At 34.0% G+C, this 18,320-nt stretch overlaps 1 protein-coding gene across 4 annotated transcripts in view; it reads right to left on the bottom strand.

The window, feature by feature from the left end:
• The window catches only part of Pdss2 (decaprenyl diphosphate synthase subunit 2), a 256,744-nt gene that overhangs the window by 141,374 nt on the left and 97,050 nt on the right, over window positions 1-18,320 (bottom strand). For 3 of the 4 annotated variants that reach the window (XM_076858376.1, XM_076858375.1, XM_076858377.1), the window contains one exon: window positions 15,899-16,030. The exons of the other annotated variant lie outside the window; for it this stretch is intronic. In XM_076858376.1, coding sequence (XP_076714491.1) covers window positions 15,899-16,030 — 132 coding nt within the window. The remainder of the gene's footprint in view (window positions 1-15,898; window positions 16,031-18,320) is intronic. 4 annotated transcript variants of the gene reach the window in all.

Raw genomic sequence — 18,320 nt, 5'->3', positions numbered from 1 at the left:
TAAAGCCTGATCAAACTACTATTAATAAAATGTTAAAATACATTAGAGTTAGAAGAATAATACTCAAAGGTATTTCACCATATTTTATTAACAGACTACAATTGTAGTGAGTATTCAAAATCCCTTGCTTTCATTTAATGAACATTTATTGAGTACCTATTATGTCAGACCATGTGATAGGTTCTGAGAATTCATCAAGGAAAAAGAAAAAAAAAAAAAAAAAGGAAGAAAACCATAGCTCTGTGCTCAAACAGCTGACGGCTAGATTAGTAAAGGACTGGACAGGAAATCAAAAGGAATGTGCAAAGAAGTAACATCTGGTGTGAGACTTAAAGAATTCTACCTAGCAAGACCCACAGGAGAGAGAGATCCTGAGAATGTGATTAAGAGAGAATTGGCTGAAAGGGAAATATTAACCTCAGATTATCAAATATAATATATACATAAATATACAATTCTAAGAAATCTCTTTCAAAAGTTGATCCAAGTTAGAAAACATCCTGAAGTTTTACTGATAGGCTTTACAAAATAAAATCAGCAAGTATGTTCTAGAACAGTTCAGATCATGTGCATCATGTTTTTGTTTTTTTTAACCAGGGATTGAGCCTGGGGTGCTTAACCACTAAGCCACATCCCCAACCCTTTTTTTTTTTTTTTATTTTGATACAGGATCCTACAAAGTTGCTTAGAGCCTTGATAAATTGCTGAGACTGGCTTTGAACTTGGGATCCTCCTGCCTCAGCTTCCTGAGCCAATGGGATTACAGGCATGCATCACTGTACCCAGCTAAAAGAAATATCTTAAGGAGAACATTTTCTGGTTACATAAACATAAATTCAATCATATTTCAGAATAGATGAACATATTAACCACTTAATGTTAACTATAAGTCTGACTGGATAACTTGCCATTACTAACATTTGAATTTTGTTGGTTATTCTTCTTAATCTTTACCCAGGTAAATGAGATAAGGATTCTGGTTTCTTTCCCTTTAAACTAACAAAAGCATGAGATATAAACGACTTTAATTTTTCTACTATGTTATATACCTAATATGTGTCTGTTCTCAAAATACCTGTAAGAGATAATACACTTTGAGAGGATAGATTGATTTAATTTTTTTGGTAGATACTCAGTGCAGTTCAGGTGTAATAAGGTACCTCCAAAAGCTTTTTTTTAAAAAATAACAGAAATATCATTCTAGTAGTTGTTCTAGTACAGCTACTATTTATGGCTATGATATATAGATGGTTTTCAGCTTATGATGGTTCGACTTAAGGTTTTATTACTTTACCAAGGTGCAAAAGAATATGCATGCAGTAGAACTCTGAATTCTGATTAGGAGTCATCTTTAACTGTTTAAAAATGGTACTAAATTAGTAATTAGCACCTCCTTCCGGAAGGCCCATTATAAGGCATGGCCACCTAAAAGACAGTCTTAACTACTTTCTCACTCACATCTGACCTGAGGCATATTTATTGGGTATAAACTTATAGTAGGAGAGCAGGTACAGAGAAAATGGCAACCACGAAAGACTATATGGTATTGACTTTCGGGCTTTATGAATCTAATAGAGTGAATCCATTTCTACAGCAAAACAAAAACAAAACACTAAAGGAGCACTTACTATTTAATGATACCATCTAGACCAGTGGTTCCTAATCTGAGGTGCCCAGAATTTTAAGGATTTTTCAAAATGTAGAATTCTTCATACATGTGATTATTTTCCCCTTTAAAAAATGTCTAAGGAAATCCATTCACTCCAGGAAAAAGGTACAGCTGTTAATAAAACTTTTAATTTTAAACTCATTATTATGATGTGACAATGGTTATCTCATGGTCATGAGATGCTCTGATTGGCAGTTACAAGTGTATCTAATAAAACAGAAAATCTAGTCATCATTTTATACATAAAAACATAAGCAGACTTTTAAAAAATTTTAAATTTGTCTTTAGATATGCATGATAATAGAATGCATTTTGACATATACATACATGGAATTAGGATTCCATTCTCGTGGTTGTACATGACGTGGAGTTCACTGGTGGTGTATTCATATATAAACATAGAGAGTTATGTCTGATTCACAAGCAGAATTTTTTTTTTTTAAAGGTGGTACAAAAACTGTAAAATTAGTCCTGGGTATAGGAGGTTGGAAGATGATCATAACAAAGTCTCCGGTGGCTCATTTCCCATCACTTTCCCAGACCACTGTCATCTCCCTAAGGCAGTCTAGGAAGAAGTAGCCTTGGGCTTCAACAACACATCTAACAGGAGGCCAGAAGAGGTCACCGGAGAGCAGCACTAGGCACCCATTCTCCTACCCACCGGGTTGGGTCCAGCACATTCTAGGTTTCTGTTTACCCAAAAATCAGCAGCCAAGAAAACACGACAAACCATTATATTCAATTCTTCACTTTTGACACAATTTGAGATGACTTTTAAGATTGCTGCAAGATAAGATTGCTTAACTTTTAAAAACTGGTTTGAAGAAGGAAACAAATTCTCCTCTGAAGTTATAAAAGACAAGTTTTTAGATCCCAGAATTCCTTGAAAAGAACAATCACAATAAAAATGGCAGTGCCTTGATATTGACATAAAAATCCTGTTTTCTTTCAGACAGTTATCCATTATTTCTCAAAAACATTAATTGCAGGTGCAAAATTTTCTTATTTAAATATACTCAATATTGGATGATTTGCTTAAGTTAAAAAGAATGTGGTTGGCTAATAGGACCTCATCAAGTGCTACCAAGTCAGCTTCTACATTAATTCTAAAAAAGCCAGAACAGAAAAATTAAACATATTTTTGAATGTTTTAAACATTTAAATATGTATTTTTTCTTTTATATTTAGGGATGTATAAATCAAATAGAAATTTCTTCTCCTCCCAAATAGAGTGGAAGAATTAGAAGGAAAAAGTCTAGATAGACTTTTAAACACCAGTTCCTATGGTTTTACATGTCTCTGTTAGGTACCTCCTTCCTGGAAGGTCCATTATAAGGCATGGCATCTAAAAGCCAGACTTAACTATTTTCCTGGCTGACCTAAGATGTATTTACTGGGTATAAACTTGTAGTATGATACCAGGCAGAGAGGTAATGGTGACCACAAGAGATTATATGGTACTGATTTTAGGGCTTCATGAATCTAATGGAGGGAATCCATAAAATTAGAAAATGCTAAGGGGAGAACTAAAAGTGAGTGGATATGTTCAACAGATTATAGAGAGGTCCAAGTTCCCTTGATCACCCCTCTAATTGCTCCTAAGGAAGATTAACTTTCAGCCAAAGTGCTACAGACAATATGAAAGTTTGCAGAAGGTAACTTTGGAAATAACAGATGCCTATTAACCACTGCAGGTGTGTCAAAAACAGAAACAGGTTTTGCAAAGTTGAAGCCATCAACTGAATTAAACCCTAATACTATTCCATTTAAATACTCTAACAGTTCTGATATTAGCTTATTGTTTTTGTTAAATTAAAATTTCTCTGGCCTATCTATATAGAGAGATAAAAACTAAATTCCTATTTATAAAGTTTTGAATTGAATGGTATAAAATTAAATACAAAAATGCATTTTAAGTGCAAAGTATCCTTCTACTGTTGCCAGAAAATAACTAACAAAAGAGAGTTAAATAATTTCACAGCCATATTTTCTCACTCTTCTTCACTGGGAACACAGTCATTTGCATGGCATAATAAGCTGTAAATTATAAACATTTTACAGAGACTGCTGCAAAGAGAAGTCTGCCAGCTTCTACTATATTGGATAGTGTTCAAGTGATTAACTACAGCTTTGGAAAGAAGGGGTGGAAACTTATTTTGCACCTCAGTTTGTTGGTTCTTTTTGCACAGCTTCTAAAAATATGTACCATCATTATTTGCAATAAATATGAAAGTAATTACACATATATACACACATATATATGGACAGAGCGGGGGAGGAAGCATGCACGTGTGTGCACTGTGTGTGTATGGCGGAGTGTAAATCCATGTTCCATGTTACTGCTGGATACAAATTACCCATGGACAGTAGAAAATCTTGTAGGTACATAATCATCCAAGTGTTGCCTTAAAATGGTGTCTCCAATGAGTATAAATAATAATTTTAATATAAAATTTGTAGCAATGAGCATTTTAGAACTAATAACAAATGACATATATTTTGCTCTTCAACTATAAAGGAAATACATTAGGCAGAACATCTACTTAGCTCAGAAGTTGATTTATAAAAGTGGTTCCTTTATCAAAGAAAGTATACAGGTATTAATATTCCACAACAGATAAAGAATAAATCAGTGAAAGGAAATGTGCAGCAAAAGAGATATGACCTACAAACATTAAAGTTTTTTCTTAATTTTTAAAGATGTACATAGCCTACCATGATCCATATTCAATCCCAGAAGGAAATTTTGTTTAAATAAATCAAGAATAATACACAAGAGCACTGAAGTATCCATTATGATATTAGGGCTTTGGAGACCTACTTTATTGAGAAAACATGTACATAAATTAGTCATTACAAAACAATAATCGTTTTAACAATTCATAGAAAAAGTTTGGAATTTGGTCTTTACCAAACTATACAATTCAATATCATCAAACTCAGAACTTAAAAATTCATGCTCAGTGCTGTGGATGGATGTTGAGTTGAATAAGAAAGTATACTTAGGACACTTAATCCAGAGGCTCCCTAATCTTGAAAAGAACATGGATTCTACCTCAAATAGGGTTTGAATTCCAATTCTGCCTTTTTAGCAATATAAATTGAATAAGTTACTAAATTTGTTTAAACCTGTTTCCCCTCAAAAGTCTTTTCTTAACCATGTTGTGAGGAATAAATGAGTTAATATATATAAAGAACATTGAATAGTACTAGATTTATAGAAAACCCTAAATGTGTTAACTATATCAATTATATTTCTGTATTATTATTCTACATATTAACTATATTTCTATATTATAGTCAGTTTTGTACCCAGCAGATGCTCAACAAATGTTTCCTGAATGAATCAATCAATAAGCAAATGAACAAATGTAGCACAGTGAAAAAATAGGCAAATAAATCACTATAAGATGGTTAAGAAGTACCTAGAAGTTTTGAAATATAATAGAGGGTTCAAAGATGGAAGAGGTGCTAGGGTGAAAGATGACTATGACGGGCCCTGACCTCTTGAAGACTCACTTGACCTACTTTATTGAGAAAACATGTACATAAATCACTCATTACAAAACAATAATTATTTTAAGAATTCACAGAATATTCTCTCTAGGTTATGGCTTTTCCTAGGATATGTGAATCCTCTATCATCATGAGTAAATTATGTTTAACTTTAATGCTAAAACTGAGGAGTTGAGAGGTGGGACTACGACTCACATTATTTCCTCACCATCTTGGTAAAAGCCACTGTTCCTTTGAAGCCAGCATGCCTCTTCTGGCATTCTGCATTCATTGAAGTCTTTGGCATTTTTATCAGCACTGCTCTCCTGGTTGAATCCAATCATGTGAAACCCACCATGTACTTTCTATTTCTAGTCAAGTTGACCTCCACAGTACTCTATGAAACCTACTCTTAGGCATTACTGAAACATCCGTTCAGAACTGTTCCACCTCTGAAATCTTCAAGCATTCTATTCTCTAACTACAACCTCCTAACTTCTCAGCTGTCTCACTGCATAACTAATTCTGCTCTTACAATCTGACTCATCATGACCTCCAGTTCCTTGATCATTATTTTGCCCCTCATTTGGGGCCCCCTCAGCGGCATTTCCTATCTGATCAAGCCTAGGCAATTACAAAAGATCAGCTATGCTCTTGCAAGTACCCTTTTCTAAGATGGGCAAAGAGAATCCCACACCATGCTTCTTACTTCTGTTGCTATGTTAAGGAATATATACTTAATCCTGTAGGGAATGGAATGCAAATGAAGTATTTAAGATCTTCTACTCCATGTAAAAACTTGAGAAAAGGAGGCAATAGGGAAAACGAAGACTCAAAACAGGAAACATTGACTCAAAATACTAGCAAATTCAGAGAGCAAGGATGTTAAGGATAGAGGTAACTATCCAAAAATCCGCCCTCTTTGCCTTTATTATCTGTGCAAACCATCTATGCAGTCTTTAAGAGCATAGTGAGAAAAGACTTCCTCAGGCACCAAACCACCTATATAGATGCCAATTCTGACCTAGCATCTTGTATAAAGGGAGTTATAGATTACTTGTCTTTAGTTAAACCAAGGAATTGACTATGGACATGGGTGAGTTGGTGGACCCAGTGGTGAACACAGATATAGCTCTAGCAATGAAATTCTAGAAATTGTATCAATAGCATCAAGAATGCATAAATTATTTCCTTATCTTGCCATTGAAGTTAAAGATATTTCTTATTCATATTTACGTTTTCCTCAATGTGCAGTCCTGCACCTTGCAGACAGAAGGTGGTCAGGATAAGTTATATTAGATATGTACAAAGATTTACATACCACTAAAGTGATAATGTTGTCCACATTAGTGTCATATTAGTTAAGCTCCTGGTATGAAACCCATTATCACCTCCATTTTATAGATGAGCAGAGTTAAGTTACTTGCTTAAGGTCAAATAACTAATGCATTACAGATTTGAAACATCCCAGTTCTCTGGCACTTTACTTGTGTCTCTATTACAACACACTGTTTCCTAATAGGGGTGCCCTGAGTTTGGGCCCAAAGGATCAGTGTTAAGTTATGAAGCTATAGAGCAGACTGCCACTGGCTTCTTTTTTTTTTTTTTTTTTTAAGATGGGGTTTTGCTATATTGCCCAGGCTGGTCTCAAACTTGTGATCCTTCTTACTCATCCTTCCAAGTAGCTGGGATTGGAGGCACACACCACATTAGACAATTTAAGTGAGTAAAGGTCTTCTATCACAAAGAACTAACATTTACTGATGAATGTTAAGAATTTAAGCACTGTTTAAGAGTTAGAATAGAGACTGAACACTCACTTTGGCTTTTTACTAGTCAACACCTTCCTTAAAGAAAAAAAGATCTTAAAAAAGTTTACCATTAACAAAACAATTTATGCAGTTTTTTTTTTTTCTGTGATGTAGTCAGGCAGGCTAATCTATATCATGTTATTTATATACAATAAACGAACTCTCAGCTGAGTAGATTAGTAGCTTAGCCCACCTACTTTTTGCTGTTAATTATACTTGTTTTGTAAGAGGCTGATCTTATTTTGTGTTTTTCTAAAAGCTCTGGTGAAGTAATGACTTCTGATGTACAGTACATTGAACATAAAGAGCCTTCCCCTTCTTGCTCAACATATAATTGCTGCATTTGTGCATGCTGTGGAAGTTGAAAATAACAATAAAAAGTTAATGAAGAAAATAAGTACTGCTTGTAATGAATTAGTAATATTGCTAGATTTGTGTATGGAGTTTATTTTTATTGTTGTAAGTGGAATACAATCAATAGGAATACAAAACCAAACTACTTAAGCTTTCATTTCTTGAGATCCGTAGAGTAGCTGAGATATCTTTTGAAATTATTTTCAACAGCTGACACTAAGTTCAATTATTTAGTATAATCATTCAAAAATCAGTCAATATATACTCCTCACTTCTAAGGTTTTTATAGTATAATACAATAAAATTTTTATATAGGTTTTCATTGTTTTACAAGTACAAAATAATTTTGAGATAATTTAAAATATACAAAATAATATAAATGCATCTTTATTTAAAAACTAAAATATTACAAATAAAGTTCCCTTTGATTATTTCCTTATATTTGCTCCCAAACTATCCCTTCCCTACGCTTCCCAACCACCGTTGTTATCAGGTGAACAAGCTTTCTTTTAGACTCTTTTATGCAATTACACGTTATCTTAAATACAACAACCAATATATCTATTTTTTGAATGTTACATATTTCTATATTGCTTCTTTCATATTTATGTAATTGAGCCCTAAATAATTAATCAATGTGTTCCTACTAAGTCTAATTTCTTTTTTAAAATATTTTTTTAGTTGTAGATGGACACAATATCTTTTAAAATTGTATTTATTAATTTTTATGTGGTGCTGAGAATCGAACCCAGTGTCTCACAAGTGCTAGGCAAGCGCACTCTACCACTGAGCCACAACCCCAGCCCTAAGTCTCATTTCTTAAGATGTTTTTTGATCTGATTAATGCCCAAGGGAAACACTGTTTGCTAATTTTGTTTGGCATTTTTTAGTACTAGACAACTCGAATGTGCCTAGTGAAGGTGAGGATTGATAGTCACAGCCTATCGTTAATATAATTAGAAGTCATCAGTTGCTAACTAGTACCATATTAAAATGATAAATTATGGAGTATAATATTTACAGCTGAGACCAAGTCCAGCCAAAATTTACAAGTTTATAGGGAGACAACAACAGCAGCAAAAACCTTCCTCTCTTTTCACAGCTATTTATATTCTCTACCTCCCTTCCTCAGATTATTTCACATAGGCCTCTAAACACTCTACATCTACTTCCTTTAACACCAAGTTAGATTAATTTTCACTTAAGGAAAAAGTAATGTTAAGATCAGTAGCTTGATTTTTTTCTAGATCTGACATATTTATAATGCATTCTGTGACAACTTCTTAAAGCCCAACAACTACCTAAGAATTTATACCATTAATTTAATCTTCATTTGAATAATACACCAAGTTTAGTGAGCACAATTGTTAAGAAATTAATGGTAATAAAACATAGATGGTAAAATATCACTTGGCTATATCTCTGCTTTTCTTAATTAGAAAAAAAAATCTACAGTTTATACATTTTCCTAGGATCATAGGATCAAAGAGGCCAAAAGATAAAAGTTCAGTTCATACTAGAGACTCTAGAACTCTTATTCTAATAGCAGGATGTACTTCTAAGCTACCAACCTTTCATGTCCTTTGTCTGTTTGTGTCATATTATCTTTTCTTCCTAATTTATAAGATCTTACTGATTTGTAGATTAAAACTTGGCCCTTGGTCATGTATATTGCAGAATTTTGTAATTTTGGCATTTGTCTTTTGACTTTATGGGAACTTTTTCCATTGAAGAAATTATTGTTGGGCAGTCAAATATGTTAATCTTATCATTTATAATTTCAGACCTCTTTAGAAAGGTCTTCCCTGCTCCAAGATTAAATACCACTAGCAATAAGAAGTCAGTCATGATCAAATAGTCATCAATTGCCACCTGTGTGCTGGGATAGTATATGATCCTCTGTGCTATTAATAGCACATAGAGACACAGTTTTCTATTATCCATATTTCAAACAAATATAAAAATTTTCAATCTATAATGTTATTTCTGTGTGTGTGAATGTGTCTCAAGGTATGCTAGGGATTGAATTCAGGACTATGAACATCTTAGGCAAGTGAGTGACATCTCTAGTCCCTTCAATTTTATTCTTATTCATCAGCTCATGTGCCACCCAGAAGTCACATAAGTACTAGGATAAAAGTGCTTGTTTACAAATAAAATTGCCATGATTTAACATGTCATTCTGTATTCTGGACACCAGGCTATCTAAAAGTAGAAATACTAACAATCACTTTATTTATGACATATTGACTTTTCATTCTCACATGTTCAAATTACATTTGAACTGATCTTTAAAGAAAAAGACAGAGCAAGATTGGCAAGAAGAAGGTGGCAACACTTCCCTAAATGAACATATGTGTCCCAGGGCATTGCAGATCTGTAATTAAATTTAGTGGTCTTGCCTCAAAATTGGCAGGTATGCCTTGAGTTTCCATGTGGCCCAGTGAGTTGCTCTGTTTCAACTCTGACCGTAGTGGGTACACCACCCCTAAAGTAGTCTTCACAGTAGCTTATTCTCCTCCCTCCACTGCTTCCAGGAAATGGAATGAAGAACAACATAGACCCAGAATAGTCTAAGAACTATTAGAAAAACTTCAAGCCTTATAGAAAGGAAACCACAGATAATACAGGGGAGTAAAGAAATTGTAGTAAAAGAAAGAATAGGTTCAAACATGAAGGAAAAATTAAATTAAATTAAATTAAATTTTTAAAAAAATCAAGAAAATAAATGTTTAATGCAATTTAAGAATTCCACTAGCAAGGTGCAGTGTTATGTAGAATATTACTTCAGACCATAGCAAGGTAGGAAAAAAAAAAACTCAGGTAGGAAAAAAAAAATCACTTGGTATTCCACAATTTTTTTTATGTTGGATTGTTTTTTGTGATATTTCACTAATACTTTTCCTTTCTTTAAATGTCATATTACAGGCTGGGATTGTGGCTCAGTGGTACAGCACTTTTGCCTCACATGTGTGATGTGCTGGGTTTGATCCTCAGCACCACACACAAAAATAAACAAAAGAAAATTAAAAGAAAAAGTTACATTATATATAATACTTCACATAATAACTTATCTTAAAAAGTAAAACATATGATTCAAATGTTTGTTTTGGTTTAGAACATTTATGTTATACCTAAGATCCAGTCATCCAAAGATTTAAATGAACATGATGTCCAAGGCACTGGTCAATAAAGGTGCACAAAGCCAAGTACCTGCCCTGAAAGAGTGATGGATCTCATGAAGGACACAGAGCAACATGACAGGGATCTGGAATAACAAAAGGCAATGCTTACTAAACACAGTCTCCATAACAGGTACTGTTCAAAGTGTTGTAAATATTATACCTTCTTCTCTTGGGGTTGGGGGTACGGGAACTGAACCCATGGGTACTTAAGTACTGAGCCACATCCCCACCCCTTTTTTGCATTTTATTTAGGGACTGGGTCTCACTGAGTTGTTTAGTGCCTCGATAAGTTGCTGAGGCTGGCTTTGAACTCCTGTTCCTCCTGCTCAGCCTCCCAAGTCACTGGGATTACAGGTATTAGCTACCACGTCCAGCATATTATACCTTCTTTAATCTGCCCAACAGAGCTTTGTAGCAGAGAGACTAACTTGTCCTAACTTGTCTAGGGTCACACAACTAACAAATGATGGAATAAGGATTTGAACTCAGGCAACTTAAAATCAATACGACATATTTCTTTCCCTACTTGATCACTTCATGTTGAGACCTCAGAAAGTCAGTTCATTTTTATGATCCTGTTTTCTCATTGGTGAAAGTGTATTTCTACCTCACAAAATTCCCATTAGGATTCAAAGTTAGGTACTCTGAAATAAAATAATATTTACCGAACTTCTGCAGGATTCCATAAGATGCACTGCTGAGAGTAGTTAAAGGGTTCTGAAGTCAAATAATCAGGAAAGGACATATCTTCTTAGAGGTTCAGGATGTACCAAATGTATATAACTCCTGAGAATTCTGAAATGAAGAAACCTTTTTAACTGTTATTTACCTGACATTCCCATGCTTATTTGACCATGGGACTTTTTGTTTGACTGCACACAAATAGGCCTTAACTCTGGGCCAGACTTGGGGAAATTTGGCGGAAAAAAAAAAACAACAACATGAAATCAGAGGACCTAATGGGTCTGAGAATAGCTCAATTTTTAACCAAGCCTTTCAGCAAAAATCCCTCAGCCCTCCAAATCCGTGTTTTCCTTCTCAACTCTTGCCTAACTCACTGGCTGATTTTCTATCTTTTGGACCTCCGTTCTCAGGATCATCTTCTAAGCATCAGCTAATTATGTTTCATAGCACAGACATATTAATGCAGCTAAGGCATTCATCTGTTTGTTTTTACAGTGTTCAGGGTTGAAGCATTGCCTTATCCCCTATATGCTAGGCATGTACTGGGAGATGTACTTCCCGTCCTTACTCATTTAATTCTTAAAAATCATTCTCTAAAGTACATGCTGAAGCAGCTAGTCCATGGTGCAGTCTATTTTCAGATTCCAAGTCTATTCTATGTCTCTTGAATGGCTCCCTACTGTTTCTTCACAACAGAGCCCTGATTTCAACAATCTGATTTCAACTTTTCTTTTCTATCTCATCTCTTCTCTATTCCCTACTATTTGAGTTTGCTAGGATTATGAGGGAAAATTCTGTTCCAGGTAGGCTTCTCTCCTTGGCTTGTAGATGGCCATCTTTAGTTCACAGGGCATTCTCCCTGTATATGAGTGTGTCTGTGATTAGACTTTTCCTTTTTATAAGTACTCCAGTTACACTGGATTAGGTCCTGTTCTGATGGCCTCATTTTAACTTGAGTACCTCTATAAAAAAATCTATTTCCAAAAGGTCACATTGTGAGTTACTAGGGTATAGGGATACAGTTATCTTTCATCTTAAATGTGTCACTTCCAAGATTATATGCTTAAGGAATATTACAAATGCAAGATTTTTATGGTCAGAAAATAGTATCACTTCTACTCATACTATATTGGCTACATCTCGGTCATAAGACCCAGATAATACTGGGAGTGCCTAGCTGGGTACACAAGAACTATACTTGTTTCAGTCTCTTTTGCCACAGTGAAGGTGTTGGGAAATTTCAGGGAATGAAGGCAGAAGGAAAACATTCTTAGTTTGTGGTCTGTTTTCAAATGCTAGTTATACAAGAAAAAACCGAGCCAGTTCTTCTAAAGCAACTGAGAAAGTTGGACCACTAGTCAAAAAAATTCACCTGAATTTCTTTAAACCTAATAATCATGTTACATTAGAAAAGTTTATTTTTGATACCATGTATTTTATATTACAATGATCTTATCTTTTGTACAAAAATAAAAAATATTCTACATTAATAAAATGGGAAATAGTAAGCATTTTTCCCCAATTATGGCTAGGGATACTTGAAAATTAAGTAATACTTTTTTTTTGAGTGGCTTTACAATCAATATTTTAAAAGTTAGGGTTGGTAAAATGAACCCTAAACTAATGGTCTTCTCGGTAAAAGGCTATGGTGGATATTTATAGTACATTTTTATAAATGTGGTTCTCTTGCCTGTTTTTCAAAGTGTAGTTATTACAGTTTAGCCTAACTTATACCACTTTTGGCCACTATGTGACAAGTCACTAGACACATCCACAGCACCAGCTATATCCTTAGGCCAAACAAAAGAAAACACCTCACTTTTGGGCCCTTAGGAGATTTACTAAGGGCCCATTAGTTGACATCAAAGTCAAGTTTATGAGAGAAAAAGGCCAACAATGTAAATCCCAATAGTTTGGAAGTGAATTAAAAAGCTTCCAAATCAGTACTTCTCTCAAATGTTAAATAATTCACTGTGGCATTAAAGATACAAGCCTCCAGCAAAAGTTACACTTGAACAATTAAGGAAGCAGAAACCAAACAAATGACTTCAGGGGTAGAGAAACAAATTAATGGTTTCTCAAAGTACCAAATTACTTTTTCACATTAACAAGCATGTAAAACAACCAAACACACCAATGGCTTACTAGATTAAGTTTGATTATAGAAAATAGCCTGGAATTATATGCAGAACTATTCCCTAAATGTACAGGGAATTCTATACATACTTCAGTATAAAACTTACTTATGTTATATGGAAAATTTTTATGTCCATAATATATACCTTCTTTTTCACAAAGTTCTTTTACTCAGATTGCTCAATTACAACCATCATCTACCAATTTATGTTATGGGAAGGAACAGAAGCAATGTAATTGTTTTTTAGAGGCTGGATAAGAAATCAGAAACATGGGGTAACATCACAGTGTACATATAGATTAAAAACCCCTCAAGGGTAGAATGGCTACACACTTTAGAATAAAAACAGGATTTTAATCCAACTCTACCACTTTCTACCTAAAAAATTTTCAACAAGTTTTAACTTGAGTAATGGTTATCTCTTCTATAAAATGAGGATGATTCACTTACGCAACCAATAAATACTGTATCGAGCAGTACTTTCCAAAGGTTATTAAAGATAATTGCTGGTACTCATTATACATATGTAGTTACCCAAATAATACAAGTAGAAACAAGATAATAAGCAGATATAATGGATGTTAGGTGATATGAGGTTCATTTGCTTTCCAAGGATCAAAGGGCTATTAGTATTCATTCTAAATCTTTATGTATTTTCTCCTATAACCCCAACAAATCTGAACCACGAGTTTCTACAAAGTTTAAAGGCTAAAATGCTGAGCTCTGATTCCAGTAGGTATCAGGGAAGAATGTACATATATTAAAGATTTCCCAAGCTGCCTTCAATTTGTAAGTTTTTCAAGACATTTTGTGTGAGGGGGAGGGAGTGCTAGGGATCAAACCCTGGGCCTAGCACATGCAAGTGCTCTACCACTGAGCTACATCCCCTGTCTTTTTTATTTTTATTATGAGACAGGGTCTAAGTTGCCCAGGCGAGACTTGAACTTTTGATCCCCCTGACTCAGCCTCTGGGTAGGTGGAATTACAGACAAGCATCACTGAACCCAGCTTTTAAGACATCCTTATACTAAGATCGTTTTTGTCATACTAATTTAATAACTAGTATTAATAACTTGTAGAGGTAAAATAAATTATGTGAAAGAGAACAGAAAGATGGAAAAACACAAGAGATTTAGAGAGAAGAGATCCAGAAGTAGAACTTCGCTTTCCCCATTTGCTAGCTATGTCACCTGAAAAAGTCTGAAGTTTTAAAAATCTGTTTTCAAGAGAAAAATGAGTATAACAACTCCTAGCTATTGAATATTATAAGGATCAAATGATAACTGTCATAAGAATAATTAGTAACCTGAAAGCATAAAACAAATATAAATTATTTCCAAATGAGTAAGAACTGAAAGTGATCTCCAGATACCCTTTTTCTAGGGATGACACTTATATGGACAAATAATGACAGATGTGTAAAATGATACTGGCCAAAGGAGTGGTCATTTTTAGCCTCTCCAGTAATTTTCTTTGCTTGCTTGTTATTGAGGAAGGGTCATTGGACTTCACACATGGCAAGTAATAGTCATCTCTAAATAGTATACAAGAAAATATTTATGGGTAAGACTGCTAGAAGTAATAAAAAATCATAGATATGTATTGATTTTATAATAAATAAACAAGGTCAATTAGCCATAAGTCAAAGTTTCTAGAAATGCTTCTTTTTGTGAGAAAAACTTCCTTGTCATCATGTTTTTAGGGTGGTTTTAACTTCACATGCCAAAGTTTACTCGCAGATTGTTACTTCTATACAGGCTGTTAACCCAATGCCAAGCATATTGTTAGGATAAAATCAAATTATTGCTGATATACTCTTACTAAAAATATATGCAGTTTTTCAAAAAAAATTAAAAATTTTAAATTTATTTTATATGTAGAAAAAAATGAGTGAAACATGTTTATAAATTTATATTTTATAAATGTATAAGATATAAAAATTTCTTATTGTAGTAACCTAGTAAAAATCCTTTTTCAGGGCTGGGGTTGTAGTTCAGTAGTAGAGCGCTTGCTTGCCTCACATGCATGAGGAACTGGGTTCAATTCTCAGTACTGCGTATAAAAAAATAAATAAAGGTCCACTGACAACTGAACAAATATTAAAAAAAAAAACACTCAAAATCAAATAGAAAGAATAGCACTAAAGTAGACTATTTCTCCTAAAATGGGAGTAGCATTAGTCTTTATACAATTAGATAGCACTCTGAGTAGGTTTGAAAATCACAAATCTTCAATTAGGTGACACAGGCATCTCTACAGAGATGCAGCAGTCCATTATGGGGAGAGGGGGGTAATGAGAAGAACATTTTAAATGCTCAAGGTAGAAATGAAAGCATTTGATACAAGTATGTGGCGAAATTTACGAGAGGTATACATGGAGCTGGCCAAGACTATTAGACTCATTACGAACAGCAAAAATCCATTTTTAGAAACCTACAATATATTTTACTCTGTCTTTGAATCAGAGAGTGACAAAGGGCTAAACAGTGATTTCCACTGACCACTATCCAGTAAAAGAAAACACAATCTAGAGAACAATGTTGGAAGAGTCATTTCTTCTTACCATGAGTAGATCCCACTGACTGTGTCATAGTTCTGTGAAGTGTTCACTCTGCTGGGCCCAGCTGCTTTCGAAATAAGCAGCACCACCAAGCCCCTCAACTGGAGGTTATGGCGGCTGTCATGCACAAGCCCCCTGCCAACAAGTAAAGGGAAAAGAGGATTAATATACCTTCACAGGATCAGTCAGACCAAGTTAGAAAACTGCTATGAGTATATCTAAATTTTAAAACTGGTCAATGGGATTTATTGAAAAGAAAGGGATGGGGAGGAAGGAATTCAATTGAGAAAGCAGGGAACATAGAAACGACTAGAGAAATCCATGTCTGGTTTTAAAAAGTGATACTTGAAAGTTATAAGGCTTGATGATCTAGTTCTCTCTGGATCTTTCTACTATCTACTTCTTTCCTTCCCTCCCTCCCTCCCTCCCTCCCTCCCTCTTTTGTTGTTGTTGTTGTTGCTGGTGAACTCAGGTATAGTATGTATGCTAGGTAAGTGCTCTACAGGAAGCCATAGTTTAAAGTGTTTTGGTAGTTGATGGCAATTGTAATAGAAACTGTATGGCTTGGATGAAGCAATACTATTCGGTGATGATAGTAATAAGAGAGAATGTTTAAAAAAAATTATTTGTCTTTATGGTAGAAAAGAAGCTCAGAGAATGAAAGGATTAAAAAAAATCCAAATCACTTAAAAATGCATTTAAGTAAATAGAAATGAATGCCATCAGCAAAAATCTTGTCATTTCCTATTAATAGGAAAGCATCATCATTCTAGGCAATAATAAGGCTTTAATTTAGGATGTCATATTTCTTTTGTTATGAGGATTGAACTTTTATAACTTCTGCTATAACTGGGGCTAGCAATACTTTCTAGAACACATTTTCTTTTTAAAGTGTTGCAAATGGTTGTCATAAAAGACTAAATGGCATCATTTAAAATGAAAGAAAATGGGCAAAATGTTAAGATAAATTAATAGGTAGAAGAATGCCTTTGTGAGTACTAATCAAATAGATTATGTTATAGCATAAATAAATAGTATACAAGTATAGTTCTTGAATGTGGTAAAAAAAAGCAATGCTAAAAATTAGTATTGTTCATTGAATTAAGACTTAGTTTTGAAAAAAGAATCAATTTAAGTTAACGAAGTTAACATAACCAAAAATAATGAGTTAATCTATTACTTAAAAATCTTTGCCTCTCAAGCTTCTGAACAGAAATTTGTAAGAGGTCCCTTTTTACGCTTCATTAGTTTCAAAATAAGACAAATCAGGTTCTTTGCAAAAGAACAACTTTACCTCTTTTACTGGTATATCTTACCCTTAACCAAGCAAATGATCTTCAGTAATTAGAAAAGTTAGTAATTTTAAAAAAGAAGTTCTCATTTCCTAGGAAAATGAAGTTAAGGTAACCAAATTACATTGTGGCAGAAACAAAATATGAGAAAAGTCCTAAACTCTTTATTATTATGTAACAAGTTGCCTAAATCTCATGGATCCAAATTGTAGGAAGGCTGAAAAGCACCCTGTGGGGAACAAGAAAATGTAAAATAGGATCTTGTTCTAAATTTTTTGCTTGGAATTGCAAATTTTAACTAAGGCTATCAAGTCCTCATTTTAGGTATTACCTACAGTGAATCTTTATGCATCCTTTCTCTTATAATATTAAAGAGAAGGTTTGAATAGATCTTTAATTCTAGAAAGGCAAAAGAGGTAGGTAAGGCTTTGTGTGTGGGTGGATGTAGATGTGGATGGGTGTTGGGGTTGAGCCTGGTCAGGGATGAGGGATATGATGATACAGTAAGAACCCTAGCAGGTGAATTTGGAGATAACACAAACCTAGTCACACTGAGAAACTAGGTCTAGCAACAATTTTGACAACATTACTTCTTAGAGATGGGAACCTTCACAGGGGATTAATAATAGCATCAGTAAACACTTATCTAATGCTTTATGTATTTTAACGTATCAGGAATTGTTCTACATGCTTTACTATATATTAACTAAATTATTTCACAACTCAAACAATTATCCTGATTTTATAGATGAGAATGAAGCACACAGAAATATTGAGTGACTTTCCCAAAGTACCATAGCTGATAAGTGGTGGAGCCTTGACAGAGCCAGGCTCTGACCAGGCAAATAGTTTTAAGGTCTATAGACACTCTTTTTTTATATATTTATTTTTTAGTTGTAGTTTGATACAATATCTTTAATTAATTACCCCAGCCCCTATAGATACTCTTAATCATAATACAAATAGTGACTCTGTATCTGCTTCATCTCATGGACAAAACTATTTGCTAAATATAATTAGAATAGTAGGCTTTAGAACCAGACAGGCTTATGTCTGAAAAATTCTTTTTGTTATTCACCAGCTGTATTACTTGAAGGCTGTCAACTCTTTTATAAAATGAGAGTAACAATGTC

This window comes from Callospermophilus lateralis, chromosome 6 (genome assembly GCF_048772815.1).
Source record: "Callospermophilus lateralis isolate mCalLat2 chromosome 6, mCalLat2.hap1, whole genome shotgun sequence".
NCBI lineage: Eukaryota > Metazoa > Chordata > Mammalia > Rodentia > Sciuridae > Callospermophilus > Callospermophilus lateralis.
Note: the sequence above shows the minus strand (reverse complement) of the source record. Positions and strands in the feature narration are given on the sequence as shown.